The sequence below is a fragment of the Peromyscus californicus genome, unplaced genomic scaffold (genome assembly GCF_007827085.1).
Source record: "Peromyscus californicus insignis strain IS unplaced genomic scaffold, ASM782708v3 Scaffold_5__1_contigs__length_169319896, whole genome shotgun sequence".
Taxonomy (NCBI): domain Eukaryota; kingdom Metazoa; phylum Chordata; class Mammalia; order Rodentia; family Cricetidae; genus Peromyscus; species Peromyscus californicus.
In genome coordinates, this window is record NW_026294573.1 from 64,349,841 (window position 1) to 64,366,750 (window position 16,910).

At 44.5% G+C, this 16,910-nt stretch overlaps 1 protein-coding gene across 1 annotated transcript in view; it reads right to left on the minus strand.

Annotated features, from left to right (window-relative positions):
• Positions 1-16,910, minus strand: part of Acer2 (alkaline ceramidase 2) — a 41,274-nt gene that overhangs the window by 11,629 nt on the left and 12,735 nt on the right. Inside the window, exons 3-4 of the mRNA XM_052717870.1 lie at positions 16,634-16,775; positions 6,963-7,100 (exon numbers count right to left, since the gene is read on the minus strand). Of these exons, the coding sequence (XP_052573830.1) occupies positions 6,963-7,100; positions 16,634-16,775 (280 nt within the window). The remainder of the gene's footprint in view (positions 1-6,962; positions 7,101-16,633; positions 16,776-16,910) is intronic.

The window sequence follows — 16,910 nt, forward strand, 5'->3', positions numbered from 1 at the left end:
CACATGACTCTAGAATGAAAACAGAACTACCTAGCAAACAACCGGGGAACAGAGACTTTAGAATTTTCAGGGGTAACAGGCACCTTGGAAAATTCACAGGTAGGTATAATTTCTGCCTTTGAGTAATATACCGGAAAGAAAGAAAGAAGAAAATTATCCACATTCACGGGAGCACACATTAAACCCAATGTAAAGGCACAGAGTTTAGGAAGGAAGACACAGAGCTCACTGAGGAAGAGGAAGGGGTTAGCAAAGCCCTCGAGATGGAGCTGACATCCACGAAGCAGCTGTAGGCGGGTTGGGCCCCTGCAAAGCTGTGGTGGGGCAGGGCCGTCGACTGGGAGGACGAAGTATAAGCAAGCATGAGCTGAAGAGGGAAAAAAAAGTAAGGTGTCTGTCCAGACTGACTGGTCATCAGGCACACAGAAGGAAGCAAGGTCAGAGAAAGCGGGACAGTAAGGAGCCACTGAAGTGTGTACAAGGACAAAGGGCTCTTATGAAAAATACCCCTTGACGGAAGAAGACTAGAGGAACGGAGGAGGCAGCAGGAAACAAATACAATGACCTCCTGGAGAGGTGTGAGGGTGGGGAGTGGGGAATGGGAGGAGGTAACAGGGGAAACACTGTAGAAAGAGTTCCTATGGGAGACAGGGGGCCTTTGAAGTGGCAAGAGATTTTGGAGGGCAATGATGGCCACGAGATCTCAAAGCTAATGGCATTAGAAACAGTGGTACCTTTAAAATTATTTGGGAAATTTTGTTGTTTGGTTTTTTGAGACAGGGTTTCTCTGTGTAGCCCTGGCTGTCCTGGAACTCACTCTGTAGCCCACGCTGGTCTCGAAATCAGAGATCCTCCTGCTTCTGCCTCCAGAGTGCTGGGATTAAAGGTGTGTGCCGCCGCCGCCGCCGCCGCCGCCGCCGCCGCCGCCGCCGCCGCCGCCGCCGCCGCCGCCGCCGCCACCACCTGGCTTGTTTGTTTTCATTTGGGAATTTTAAAAGCGGATTTGTGGAGGGTGGTGAGAGAAACAATGAGGAAGCAGTGGGAAGGGCTGCAGACAAAGCAGCCGCCTTGGGTGCCGGGAGATAGTCTGATGGAGTGGACCCAGCCTACAGCTGAAAATAGGAGACTGAGCCGGGCGGTGGTGGCGCACACCTTTAATCCCAGCACTCGGGAGGCAGAGACAGGTAAGCTGAGTTTCAGGCCAAACTGGTCTACAGAGCAAGTTCCAGGACAGCCAGGGCTACACAGAGAAACCCTGTCTCTTAAAAAAAAAAAAAAAAAAGAAAGAAAAAATCAAAACAAAGAAAATGTGAGACTAGACTTCTGGGGATAAGAACCAACAGCAGGTCACAGAGGGACATGACACCGGACTCGGTGAATGAGACCAAGAAAGAAATGAAAAGGCTCAAATGTGGAGAACGATGACCCTGAGGAAGGCAAGGAATAGAGGGGAAGAGCCAAGTGGAAAACCTGGACTGTTCCGGTCACAGAAGCCAAGGGAAGAAAATAAGGAAGAGGTGGCTTTCCAGTTCTTCAGACAGCCCAAGATTCCTCGTTCCTGAAATAACTCTACTCAACTAAACAGAGGTTCTTTGTTCCAATTTGGAAGTTAATTATAAATCAAAATACACAACGATGTTCATTACATAGGTATTTATAATAGTGGAAAAACTAGACTCGAAATGTTCAAAATTTAACTAAATTTAATACAGCTATAATTCAGATCCTCATTGCTCTCCTTCTTCCCCAACCACCCTCCCTGTGTGTCTTTGAGACAGGGTCTCAAGTAGCCCACGATGGCCTTGAACTAAATATGGTGCTAAGGCTGACTGCTGCCTCTACCCCAAGTGCTGGAATTACAGGTACATACCACGCCCTAAGTTCAAATTCTGTGAAGGTGTTAAGAATGATCTGGAAAGTTGTACTTATTTACTGAAAAAGATGTCTATAACTAGAAAGGCAAGCAACAAAAGACTAATAGTTATCGTCATGAGACAATGAGTCGAGGTTAGTGTTATTGTTGGGTTTTGCTCTTTTTATTGGGGGGCCCACCACCCAGTTCCCAAACAAAATCACACACAGAGGCTCATTCTTTATTATGAATGCCTGGTCTTAACTTGGCTTATTTCTAGCAAGCTTTACTTAACTTTAAGTTATCCTGTCTACCTTTTGCCTCTGGGCTTTTCCGGTTCTCTTACTTCTGTAAATCTTACTCTTATTCCGTGACTTGCTGTGTAGCTGAGTGGCTGCCCCCCACCCCCCAGTACTCCTCCTTCTCTGGCTACTTCCTCTCTCCTTCCTTCCAGATTTCTTCTTCTATATATTCTCTCTGCCTGCCAGCCCTGCCTATCCTTTCTCCTGCCTTGCTATTCGCAATTCAGTTTTTTATTAGACCATCAGGTATTTTAGACAGGCACAGTAACACAGCTTCACGGAGTTAAACAAATGCAACAAAAATAAAAGTAACATACTGTAAAATAATATTCTACAACAGTTTAGTTACTTTTGTCCAGTGAAATGAGCCAAGCTTTGTTCTAAGCACTACCAAACATTCTGTTTAATAAAAGATTGTTTTCCTTTGTGCTGGTCTGTATTTTCCAATTTTTCTCCAACAAAGTAGTTTCTTAATAGGAACCAGCTTTTGAACACGGTCTTCAGTAAGTTCACACTGAAGATGTGGAGGAAAGCCATGCTGTGAGGAAATGGAGAAGTTGTGGCCCAGAAGGAAGGCCAATAGAGACAACAGAAGTCTAGCAATATATGACAGAAAAATCAAGTCACTGTCCCACAGCTACAGACACAGGCTTTAGCCAGTCACCGTGGTCACAGGACAGGCACGCATCTCTCTGAGCAACCTGTGGTCACTGTGGCAAAAAGAAATTCAGACACACACTTAAGTGACAGCTGAGTCTCCCTCCCCCCCACACGCCCCCCCGAGACAGGGTTTCTCTGTAGTTTTGGTGCCTGTCCTGGATCTCGCTCTGTAGACCAGGCTGACCTCAAACTCAGAGCTCTCTGCCTCCCAAGTGCTGGGATTAAAGGAATGTGCCAACACCACCCGACGACGGCTGAGTCTTAAAGGCACAGGAGCGTGAGAGAACACTGTCAGGAAGGGCAATGGATCAACTCGAGCTTTATTGAAAGATCTCTCCCTGAGAAGCAGTGTGGGTCGGTGGTAGAACACGTCTGCAGACTTACACAGTCTTACTGGTGATGTGATCACCACATATTTATTATAGGCTACACTTTCTCTGTCTCTACATCTCCTCATCATCACTGAGAACAGACTGCTACCAAGAAGTCGAGAAAAGCTGAACATCCCACATGGGAAATGTGCAGTTTGGTCAGACCCATGGTTCCAGAGACAGGATCACCTGGCATGGTCCTGGAGCTTACGGTTTTGTTAATAGCTTTACTGGGATACAATTCATGTACTTTAAAAATCCGCCTACTTAAAGCATATAATTCAGTGTCCTGTAGCATACTGAGAGGTGTTCAGCCATCACCTCCATCGAATTTTACAATTTTTCCTGTAATGGACCAAGAAATCCTTCCTTTATTTGCTGTCATTCCTTGTCCCGCCCCACCCCTACCCTGCCATGACCTCCTCACAAGCCCCTCTGACTCAACCCTCAACTCCAAACAATGGGGTTCTGGCTATTTAAACACCCAGATACCCATAATTAAGCTTATTACAGTCAGGTGCAGCGGCACACACTTGCAATCCTAATACCCAGGAGGTGGATCAGGAGGGGCAGTCAGTTCAAGGACAACCTAACTAAATAGTAAGTCCAAGGCTACCCTGGGTCACATGAGAACCTGTCAATAAATCAATAGGGAGCTGTCGTGATAGCTTCCTGGGTAGTGGCACTTGATGCCAAATCTGACAACTTGGGTTTGATCCCCAGAACCCGTTTGGTGAAAAGAGAGACCCAGTTCCCACAAATTGTCCTCTGACGTCCACACATGCGATTTGACACAGGCATGCCCACACATATGTACACACAATAAATAAGTAAACAAATGTGGGTCTTTTATTAAGCTTATTGGAGAATGGAGATTTCTCTGTTTTATTCAATTATAGGCTTTTATACCACTGTAGCTGTTCTTCTAGGAATAAGTCAGCTGGTTTCTGAAACAGGTCTCTTACAAACCTATCCCTGCAGGCTTCACAGAGAAGCCAAGTAAAGGAGATCTGGCAGTCCCCTTTGCTGCCAGGCAGCACGTTCAAATGGCCTCTTGAGCCACTTCTGGCCCGGGATGCTATTGCTAATGAGCAGAGCAGATCTGGGAAGCAAAGCGACCAGAGAGAAATTATCATCTCCTATGCTGAGCTAACACGTCCCACAGTACTACTATCTGAGGGAGGAAGACCCAACTTCAGTGAAGACAGAACTGTGGTACCGTAAACCTAGTCAAACCCATGACTGACGGGGTCTGAGCCCCTAAGGGGGAAACTAAATTGGCATGGACCCAAATCGCCTTGCAAGTATTTGTGTTGTTTTTTGTTTGTTTGTTTGTTTGTTTTTTGTTTTTTTTTGCCTTCATCTCTTTTTTTTTTTTAAAGATTTATTTATTTATTATGTATGCAGTGTTCTGCCTGCATGCATCCCTGCAGGCCAGAAGAGAGCACCAGATCTCATTACAGATGGTTGTGAGCCACCATGTGGCTGCTGGGAATTGAACTCAGGACCTTTGGAAGAGCAACCAGTGCTCTTAACCTCTGAGGCATCTCTCCAGCCCCCAAGTATTTGTGTTTATATTCACAGACAAACGCCGCTCTCAGCCTCACTCAAAGAACACCTCATTGCAATGAACAGCAGTGAATGCAGAGACCCGTGACTGCTCAAGTGCTGAGAGTAGGCGATGGTTGAGTGCTCAGCACGAAACAGGACATCTATATCACCCCTTCTAAGGCTCAGGGAACGTGGAGGAGGAGTTGGAAAGACTATAAAAACTGGAAGATATGAAGGACTGCAAAAATGCCCCCTTCAGAGCAGGCACAGCCGTCACAACGATGATCACAGAGCAGCTGTGACTGCTGCCTCCACGGGGTCTACACAAGACTGGGCCTATCAGCAGTCAATCACTGATCAGAGAGGGGCCCACGGAACCCCACCCCTGCTTGGTGAACTACTGGCAACTGGTGAATTCTGGGGGGAGAGCAGTCATTGGCTGCGTACTCACGGGTGAGCCCATCAGGCTCCACGGGACAGTTTCAAACCCATATTCCTACAGACAGCCCTGGTTAAACTCAGGACATCAGAAAAAGGGCGGCAGTGGCACATGCCTTTAATCCCAGCACTGAGGAGGCAGAGCCAGGCAGATCTCTGTGAGTTCAAGGCCAGCCTGGTCTACACAGTGAGATCCAGGACAGGCGCCAAAACTACACAGAGAAACCCTGTCTTGAAAAAACCAAAAAAAGAAAAAAACTATTTAAACAGAACATCAGAAAAAGACAACATATGAGAAACAGATTCGTAGGGAAGGGTGAGAGGTATCGACACGGATGGATGGGAGGGAAATAGAGCAGGGGTGAGAGAAAGCAGAATATATCAGATAGAGATATGAAATTATCAAAGAACAAATTCAATAAAAAGTATTAAAAAAAAACATTTGGTGGCTGGAGAGATGGTTCAAGGGTTAAGAGCACTGTCTGAGCCGGGCGGTGGTGGCGCACGCCTTTAATCCCAGCACTCGGGAGGCAGAGCCAGGCGGATCTCTGTGAGTTCGAGGCCAGCCTGGTCTCCAAAGCGAGTTCCAGGAAAGGCGCAAAGCTACACAGAGAAACCCTGTCTTGAAAAAAACCAAAAAAAAAAAAAAAAAAAAAAAAGAGCACTGTCTGTTCTTCCAGAAGACCTGGGTTCAATTCCCAGCACCCACATGGTGGCTCAGAACCATCTTTAACTCCAGTTCCAGGGAATCTGACACCTTGTTCTGGTTTCCTCAAGTACCAAGCATGCAAGTGGTACACAGACATACATACAGACAAAGCATCCACACGGGTTTTTTGTTGTTGTTGTTGTTGTTTGTTTGTTTGTGTTTTAGCTTTTAAAAGCCCACTCATGAGCATGGTAGATTACACTTATAACCCCAGCACTAAGGAAGCTGTGGTGGGAAGATCAAAATGAGTTAGTCCACAGCCTGGCTAGCCTCGGCTACATAGCAAGAGCTAGTTTCAAAAAAATCAAGACATTCAGTGTTCATAAGAGAAGTATAGATTAAAATACATTTTAAAGGTAACTACAACAAAACAATGTTTTCATCAAATCTTAAAATTAGATCAGTGATCATATGTATTTTGTGGCTAGAAGACCCACATACAAGATAAATTTCTTTCATTCTTTTTGTATGTAGGAATGATCCATATCTCCAGCCCACATAAAATGTTTCTGGAAGACTTGGAGAGACGGCTTAGAAGTTAAGAGCACTCTGCTCTTCCAGAGGGCCCAGATCTGGTCTCAGCACACAGGTCAGGCAGCTCATGACATATGAGACTCCAGTTCTGGGGATTGGAGCGCTCTTCTGATCTCTGAGCACTCCTGGTGCATGCACATGGCATGATACATACATTCAGACATATACACATATGCACAAAATAAAATACATAAATTTTATTTTTTTATTTTATTTTTTTTTTTTTAAGATTTATTTATTTATTATGTATACAGTATTCCGCCTACATGTAGGCTTGCAGGCCAGAAGAGGGCACCAGATCTCATTACGGATGGTTGTGAGCCACCCTGTGGTTGCTGGGAATTGAACTCAGGACCTCTGGAAGAACAGCCAGTGCTCTTAACCTCTGAGCCATCTCTCCAGCCCCCCATAAATTTTAAAAATATTTCAAAAATAAAAAAATTTTTAAAAATGTTTCTGCATATGAATGTGAAGTCTTCATCTACAACGTCCCCCAGAAGAAAATGGTTACCCAGGCAACAAAAGACAGAAAGAATGGCACTCACCTCTTCAGTTCTGCAATGAGCAGGGCAGTGCATGGGACCCCTAGAGTCATCAGAGAGATATTGTTGATGGCGGGCTTGACAAACGCCAGGCACGTTGTAACTGCAGACAGGACACACACCACCGCCTTGAACCTGCCCCTGAATCAGTGGAGTCCAAACCAAATCCATTAGCAAAAAAAAAAAAATTTAACATGCTCCCTGAGCCCCAAGCTGAGGATTGAACCCGGGGCCTTGTGTATGCTGGGCAAGTGTTCTCCCATTGCTTGTTACTATTGGCGAGGTGCAGCCAGCACTGTTTGTGCAAGCTGAGAACTTCTACACAAGTGGTTGTCCACCTTCCTAATGCTCAGACCCTTTAACACAGTTCCTCGTGTTGTGGTGACCCCAAACCATTTTATTGCGTTGCTATTTCATAACTGTAATTTTGATGCTGTTATGAATCCTAATGTAAATATCTGAACTATGACCCCAAGGGGGTTGTGACCCATAGGATGAGAACCACTGTCCTATGCTAAGTACTATTAGGTCAGAGATGAACCAGATCTAAAAGCCATCCACTCTCCTTCCAGGAGCTGATCGTTGGGAAACAAGGACTTCGAAAACTTTTAGCTGTGAAATGGTTAAACCACAGTCAACCTACATCTCTGCGGGAGAGACATTGACAGTGATTTCCCTGTTCTTAACTGTGTTTCCTCAGATGTTCTTCCACAGGACTTGACAAGCCTTTTTTCTATAAACCAGACACAATGGCACAAGACTGTAATCCCAGCACTTGGAAGGTGGGGGCAGGATGATCAGGAGTTCAAGACCAGCCTCAGCTACATAACATGTTGTAAGACCCCATTTCAGGGCTGGAGAAATGGCTCAGAGGTTAAGAGCACTGGCTGCCCTTTCAGGGGACTTAGGTTCAATTCCCAGCACCCATATGGCAGCTCATAATTGTCTGTAACTACAGTTCTAAGGGATCTGATACCTTCACACCAATGCACATAAAATAAATTTTTTTTAAAAAATCCTGTTTCAAATAAAAAAAAAAATTTTTTGTGGCCTGGAGAGATGTCTCAGAGGTTAAGAGTACCCACTACTCTTCCAGAGGTCCTGAGTTCAATTCCCAGCACCCACATGGTGGCTCACAACCATCTGTAATGAGATCTGGCACCCTCTTCTGTATACACTAAAAAATAAATAAATAAATAAATAAATAAATAAATAAATAAATAAATAAATAAATAAATAAAATTTAAAAAAAGGAAAACGAAAAAAATTCATATACTTTAAAAAAAAATTTGTAAAGGGTCAGAAGCATTTTAGGTTTTGCAAATCCCGAGTTCTTTGCCTCAGGTACTCAACTCTGCCTTTATGGGGTTAAGTTCAGGAACACACATTATGTGCTGATAAAACTTCACAGAACCCATTTAGCCCCCAAACTTTGCCAAGCCCTGGTCCACCGGGTCATCACACATGACTTTTATGAGACAATCAGAGCTCATTAAGAAAGCATAAACATTACTGCTTTAAAAGAAAAAAATTCCTGTGTGCCCAGCCTACAAAACTGAAAGTTTTTTGGGGGGAAAAATCAAATAGGATGAATATTTCCTGGCAGCCTGTAGGTCTAGCGTGAACTGGAGGTCTGTCTTGACAAGTTTTTAACATGACAAATCACAGACACTCTCCTCACAGCCTGCAGGGAAGTGGAGCCGGCTAGAAGTGGCGACGTGATCCTGGACACACTTCTTCCTCTCTCCGGGGACCCTGTTTCCTGATCTATAGAGTAAAGAGGCCCTGGCCTAGCCACTCTCCAAGGCCTTATCCATGACTTAAATTAAGGAGCACATGACTTTCCTGTGGCTTCTGTCATTTGTCATCAGCAGAATTTGTTTTGGCCAAGAGCCCCGGAACAGGCTACAGTTAGGAAACTGATTGGAATGAAGTTCTATTATAAAGAAATCAAAGAGCATCGACCCCTCAAAACACAAATTTATCTTCTAAAGAGGAAAGGCATTTATCATCAAGGCACAGGAAATCATTGATCAAGCTGCCAACCTTCTGACTGGAACGAACGGACTTTGTAACCCTGAACCAGAGGGGAACAGACAGATGTGAAAGGAAGCAGGCAGCAAATGCTCAGGAGACCCATGTTTTCTTCCTGACAGGCCAGAACTCTTCAGTTACCGGAAGCAAGACTGCCTGGCCAGCCTGAGGACAGCCCCACCAGCACCAGGCCCATGGCCTCTGGGACACTGGGCAACTCTCCCTGCTTCTGGCACATCAAGGCTAAGGCCTGTTGCTGGTCTCTCTCTGTTCCCTCTCTTTGTCACAGGACAAGCCCACGTGTTTCCTTACCTTCTCACAGTACCCCACGTCTGCACATGGTTTTACCCTTTCAACTTCACTGCCAGTTTTTCTTCGCTATGAACTCTTTTCCACCCCCCACCCCTTCAACTGGAAACACGTAACCAGAGATTCAGAAGCTAGAGGTAGCGCTGACTTAGCATAGTTCTTCCCTAGCATGCACGCCGCCCTGGGGGCCATCATTGCATCTCAAACACTAAGTGTGGTTGTGCATATTTGTGATCCTAGTATATGAAAGGAGGAGGCAGGAGAGTTAGGAGTTCAAAGTCATCCTCAGCTAGCAAGCTTGTAGCCAGCGTGGGACACAAGAGATCTTGTTTTAAGAAAGAAAGAAAGAAAGAAAGAAAGAGAGAGAGAGAGAGAGAGAGAGAAAGAAAGAAAGAAAGAAAGAAAGAAAGAAAGAAAGAAAGAAAGAAAGAAAGAAAGAAAGAAAGAAAGAAAGAAAGAAGGAGAGGGGAAAGGAGGAAAGAGGTGAGGGAAAAGAGTAAATTTGCTAGGTGCTTCACCTTCCCATACCCAGGGGTTTAGGATTCAAGCATAAGTTAGAAAGAGGAATACAATCACTAAAACCCAAATGTTTCTGATGGGACAAATGTACTCACAAATCCTGCCCCACTGTTCAATGACCATGGGACCTCTGCAAGAAACTCGACTCCTCAAGCCTTTCCAACCTGAAACTGAATCACTAACACCCATGGCATTCTTGTGAGCCCTTCAGCACTTAATATAGGGCCCAGGATGGGTGATGTGCCAGTAAGACCCATTATCACCATCTTCCTTAGAAGAAATAATATGTTAATAATATCACTACTGTTGAGCTGGCCGTTGAGGTTCATATCTATAATCCCAGCACTTGGGAGGCTGAGGCAGGAGGATTGCTATAAGTCGAGGCCAGCTAGACTAAGAGTATGATCATGTCTCAAAATGAAACAGAACAAAGCAAAACAGAAAAAAATATTATGTTTTTAAAATAATATGTTCTGAAGGAGAGCAGGCTGGACAGCCATTGTACTCCCCAAAGGTTCCGTAGAATACTGCCAAATAGTTTAAAGGCACATACTTTAGGACACAGTCGCAGACAACTCCCCACACTGGGTCCAGAGGGAGTGGAGGAATGTACTGGACAATGAGGACATCCTGTGCGCACACACAATTTTGCAACTAGTCGAAATAAACAGAGGTCACATGGCCAGCAGAAAGCCAGCCAGCCCAGCATACCCAAGCAAGAGTCACCAGAGGCCCTAGGTATTAGAGAGCTAGAAACTTCCAGAGTGAGGGGCCCTGACAGTGTGTGTTCCAAACTGGGATGGCAGGCAGTCCCTACCTCGGTCTTGTGTTTAGCTGTCAACCCTATAGTCTCATGCTAGAGCACCCACTGAAGAAACTCTTAGCACCCCTTCTTCTGTATTCCCCAAACCCAAATCTAGCAACCCAACTTCCTGACCATTTTCTCACAATAAAGTTGCTACTGTTGTCATTAGCTACCCCTGAAAGAGGAGGATTTCAGCCTTAACTGATCCTGGTTTTTTTGTTTTTTGTTTTTTAATATTTGGTACTTGGTAATGCCACCTTTACTCCTACAAAGTGAGGTGGATTTTATGAATGATGAAACCTACCATCATTTATGGATGATAAAACCATGTCCACAAACCTCTGAGATGTCCCTGAAGATGGTTAGGACCCAGTAGTTTCAATAATCACAGGGCAAACATCACCTACTTAAAACAGCCGGCCCTTACTATGTCATGGTGCTGTAGCACTGGGCCCTGGAAAGGGCTTCAGAGAGCTCTCCCAGCCCTGCTGTTTCTGAAGGAGGCACTAAGGCCCAAAGAACTTACACTTCTAGCCTTATCCATGCTAAAACAGGCAGAGCCTTGCCTGCTCCCTAGCCTTTCAAGATCCTAAAAATGAAGTGGACTATGAAACGAAGGCTGGCTATAGGTTTTGTAGAAGGGACTCACAAGTGCACGTGAGAGGTTATTTGGGAAGCACATTCCATTAGCCTGCAATAACACTTTTTCCTTAGTTTGTCTGAAAAGAAAAATACCTAAAATTACTAATAGCCATCAGTAGTTGAGTATATGTTCTGAAGAGTCCTGGGATTTCTAAGTAAAATAAGAATCTGTCTTTTCCTAACCTAGCAATTATATCCTATTGGTTTAATGAACACTTACTTTCTATAGACAGTATTATATTCTGTGATATATATATAGTCAATTAGACTCATTTGAGAAGAGGGAACCTTAACTGAGAACGTGACTCCGCCCAATTGGTCTGGAGGCATGTCTCTGGAGGCATTTTCTTGACTACTGGTTGATGTGGGAGAGGAGGACCCAGCCTACTGTGGGATGCTGGGCAGGGAATGTTGGGAGGTATAAGAAAAACAACTGAACATGAGCCTGGGGAGCAAGCCAGTAAGCAGCATTTCTCCATGGTCTCTGCTTCCAGCCTTGAATTCCTGCCCTGACTTCCCTTCATGAAACACAATGCAAGCTGAAATAAACCCTTTGCTGCCCGGGCTGCTTTTGGTCCTGGTGTTTATCACAGCAGTACTAACCTAACTAGTATATCTTCTAAATGTATGTCCAGATTTGTGTTTTATAGTGGCTTCTTGTACTTCCTGAGTCCTCATTCTCTGTGAAGCAAGGTACCTTTTTGTTTTATCTTCTCTTCAAATAATTTTTTTTTTCAGTGCGAGGACTTGAACTCAAAGCATAATGCATTCTACACAGGGGCTCTGTAATAAACTACACTCACACCCGTCTCTGATTTTTCTTTGATCCACTTAGGGGATGTGTGTGTCTGTGTCTGTGTTTGTGTCTGAACTCACAAAGATCCCCCACCCTGCCTCCCAAGTGCTGGCATTGCTGATAGGAACTCTGAAGGAACTCTGTGCCTCCACTGCAGAACAGCCACCCACTGCAATCCTAAGAAGCCCCCATGGATGCTCGACAGTCTCTCTTGCCCATGGCCGGGAGACTGAAGACGGGCAGATTTGGATGAGGCTCATTTGCTTCTCTTTTGCTGTGTGCTGCTGCTGCTTCACCCCTTCAAGCTCTCCAAGCCTGTCCTCCCCTTGCTTGGTCCGTGTACCTCAGAAACCCTAAGCAGAGCTGTCCACTGTGTGCCACTGGCAGCCGTGAGAGCTGAGGGACACCAGTGATCATGTTGCTCAATGTGGTGCCATGTGTGCGGTCATCTCGGCCCTGGGGGAGTTTACAGATGAGGAGATATCGAGGCAAGCCATCCAGTTTCTAAACACCAACAGCAGGAATCCAAACCCCTCCCCAGTCAGGACAGGACCTGTGGTCCTCAGCCTCCAGATGACTCTCCCCACACCCAGGGCACAGGGCTCACATCTTCACATCCTCCCTACATCAATACCGCACAGTGCCGTGATAGTCCCGCCTGATTCCCCAGCATTGATGCTCAGTGTTTTCATTATTAAGTTGACAGGTTTCAATTACCAACATCAACACCCCGCTTCCTTTTCTCCCATTTAAACACTCCTGACTTCTACTCCATGAAATGAAGGTGTGGGAGAGGGGATCTAGAACTAAGAAAAACGAAACTGTCGCTTGGAATTTCAACCCAGGACTACAGAATGCTAGCCACAATTAGAGAAAATTCTTATTCTCGTTTCTTCAGTTTCTCACTCAGATCCCAAAACCTGAAAGATGAGTTCTTAGGGGAAAGTGGTTTCTTAATGTCCAAACTAAGACACCAGAAAGTGTAAGGAGCTGAGGAAGTCATGAGTGTGTGTATGCTGAGGACATAAGTGTGGTCAAGACAAGGACCACAATGCCTCAGACTCATAGGAATGCCAAGACCTTCCCTGGGTCAGACTCAGGAAATTGCAAAGCCTTCCCCTGGTCTGCATGTGGATGTAGACAGTGTGTGCAGAAAATGTCCACAGTGACTTCCTCCTCTTCATATTTACAGCCAGAGAATGCTCCTGTACAGAGACCTCCTGCCAAGATGAACTAAACCTGCCCCCTGCCTCAGCTGTATACACTAACCCTGCTTCAGCTGTAATACTAACCATGTCCCCTGCTTCAGCTGTATACACTAGCCCTGCTTCAGCTGAATACACAAACCTCACCTCATCTAGTCAGATGTATAAAGAAAGGCACTGAATTTCCACATTGCTGCCACTGTTGGTGCATCTCCATCAGAGGCCATGAGCTACTGGATCCCAGCTCTTCTGTCTGTGTGTCTGTCATTTCTTCATTCCCTTGTTGCTCCAATTCTGTCAATCCCTAAGCCTTGCAGAATGCAACACCTGACGTGACCAATGGGCACCGCAGGAGGGGGTATCCTCACCTGCAAAACTGCAGGTGACATTGCCTCATGCTCTTGGTCCCACCCTCAGGGCTTCTCCTGAGACCGATCAAGATTTACAGGAGACCCTGGGGACACCACAGCAACGTGGGCATATTGTTTTCTGTTGTTTTGTTTTATTTTGTTTTGTTGTTTTTGATTTTTTGAGACAGGGTTTCTCTGTGTAACCCTGGCTGTCCTGGAATTTACTTTGTAGACCAGGATGGCCTCAAACTCAGAGATTTGCCTGCCTCTGCCTCCCAAGTGCTGTGATTAAAGGTGTGGCCATCACTCCTGGCTGCTGAGCACATTGTAAAGCACACTTTCTAGGGTTAAGAATGTAGTTCAGTGACAGAATGTGTGCAAAGACCTGAGTTCAATTCCCAATAACAGACAGGCAGAGATGGAAAGAAAGCAGGAAAGAAAGAAGGAATGGGAGGTCTTGGAGCATACTTTCTCTGCTGATTAGAAGGTAAGATAAAGGTCTACCAACTTACCCTTCCTCATTTTTTTTGATTAATAACTTTCTTGAGGGTACTTCTAATTCTAGATGGTACTCAGAAATAGTACTATTCAAGTCCTACTTTAAAGGACAAAGATTAATTCACAAGGAATATTTTCTCTCTACCTCATTGTGGAGGCAGGAAGATTAGGAGTTCAAGGCTCAGCTCAGCTACCTAATAAGTGCTAGTCTAGCCAGGACTGCATGAGGCCCTGTCTCAAAAACAAACAACAGACATACACATAGACAAAACATATATATATATATACATATGTATATATATATACACATATATAATGAAATAAATATATCTTTAGTTGCTTTCTTCTTTTTTATCTTTAAAAATATTTTTAAATAATAAATATGTTTGTTTTATACATGTATATAAATATGTATGTATGTAATCTACTTAATTGGTCCTAAAATAGGATATTACACAAGAAAATACTGCAGTCAGTAGTTTCCATGAATATTCCTCCCACTCAGTCTTCAAAAAACAGTCTTAAGTTTTTCTTTCTCTATTTATTTTATCTTTAATTATGTGCACATGAGAGCAGGTGCTCACAGAGGCCAGAGATGTCGAATACCCCTGGAGCTTGAGTTACAAGCAATTGTGAACGGCCTGACATGGGTGCTGGGAACTGAACTTGAGTCCTTGGCAAGAGCAGTCCGTGCTCTTAACCACTGAGTCGTCACTCCAGGCCCTGAAATCTTAATCTTTAAGAACTGCATTGCTCCTGCCTTTTTCCACCATGCCAGAAAAATTATCACTAATTGTTTTATTGTCCTGGTATAATTCTTCCCTAGACAGGCATAGCTTGCTTCACTGACCCCAAAATTTTAAACTCTTTATCTGTATTCTGACGAAACAGAATATCCTATAGAGAAAGGCGTGTTTGATGTGTTTGGGTGCATTTCTCGTCTTCAGTAGACTGGTTTACCCTGTGCCTTCACATGAGAACACACTCAGGCAGCTTCTCAGCTGGGCTTCCTCTGGTCAAACTGGAAATCAACAGGGGTGGATGTCCCTGGCACAGCCACCAGCTCCATCTCCCAGCACAGCACTTATCACACTATCATTTGTGTGTTCATTTGCAATCATCCCAACTTCAGGGGAAGTGCGTTAGAGGAAGAAACTGATGCTCTGCTTACTGCTATATCTTGGGGTTGAGAGAAATACATAGCATAAAATAGTGTTCAAAAAGACTTGCTCAGTATCCATATAATCCTAACACAATGGATGTTGACATTGAAATGCATCCCTTGCAGAAGTTCTGGGTTTCTGGTCCTGAGTGCTGTGGGATTTCTTTCTGAATGCTGTGAATATGTGTGGCTCCCATTGGATAATAAATAAAGCTGTTTTGGCCTATGGCAAGAAAGCTTACAGCCAGGTGGGGAATCCAAGCAGAGATACAGAGAGAAGAAGGGTGGAGCCGGGAGAGAAATGCCAGCCTGCCGGGAAAGGAGCAACAAGATGCCAGCAGACTGGCAACGCTATGGCCACGTGGCAACATACAGATTAATAGGAATAGGTTAATTTGAGATGAGAGAGCTAGCTAGCAAAAGCTGAAGCCATAAGCCATACAGTTTGTAATTAACATAAGCCTCTGAGCAATTATTTTATAAGCGGTTGTGGGACCAGGGGTGGGAGAGATTCGTTCAGACTGCTGGGCAAGGTAGGACCAGAGAAATTTCCATCTACACCTAAGTGTCTCTCTCTCTCTCTCTCTCTCTCTCTCTCTCTCTCTCTCTCTCTCACACACACACACACACACACACACACACACACACACATACACACACAAACAGATACACACAAAGATTGTACACTAGTGTGTATCTGTATGCATTAATAAGAAGCAAAAAAAAAAAACCAATATGCAATATGATACAACCTAAAACTAGTTCTGTACCTCCAAGAACAAAACCATCAGCACAAACCCTCCTTCATGTGTATGAAACTGATGGATTGGTCTACACTTGAGGACATATTCTAGCAAGAAACCAAAGGACTTTGAAATACCTTCCAGAACTTTCTCTTCCATTGAAGGAGTTTTCACTCTTGCTCATATCACACAAATCAGATCTCTGACTTTATGCCCATACCATAATATAAGTTCTTCCCCAAACTTTTCTCCTTTTATCTGTAAACTCATTTTCTCTCCTTTTATCAGTCAACTGTACTGTCAGATCATTAAACTCGGTGGACAATAAGGAAGTGTACATCGAGCTCGTTGCTAGCTGAGCTCACTCATGCAATAATTTGCTTGATGAGTGTGTTACACTGCTAACTTGATGAGTGTGTTACACTGCTAACTTGATGAGTGTGTTACACTGCTAACTTGATGAGTGTGTTATACTGCTAACTTGAGTGTGTTACATTGCTAACTTGATGAGTGTGTTACATTGATAAATTGATGAGTGTGTTATACTGCTAACTTGATGAGTGTGTTACATTGGCAACCACATGTAGCAAAAATCTTTAGCACAAGCTTACCTGTCGTTCCGAAAGATCTTTGGTAAATACCTCCTGGGAAACCACATGGCCAAAGCACACATCAGAACCCAAAGGATGGCAAGTTCATCGAGCATCTGACCCAGGAAACTGAGAGTTGCATGGAAGTAGACAGATCCAATTCCTAGAGACAATCACAACCAACAAAAAAATGAATGCGGAGCAGACTCCAACAGGCCCACTGCTTCAGACATCAGCACATCACAACAGTAAGGATTCCAAGCACACTCAGGCTCCATCCTCTGAACCTTCACGATAA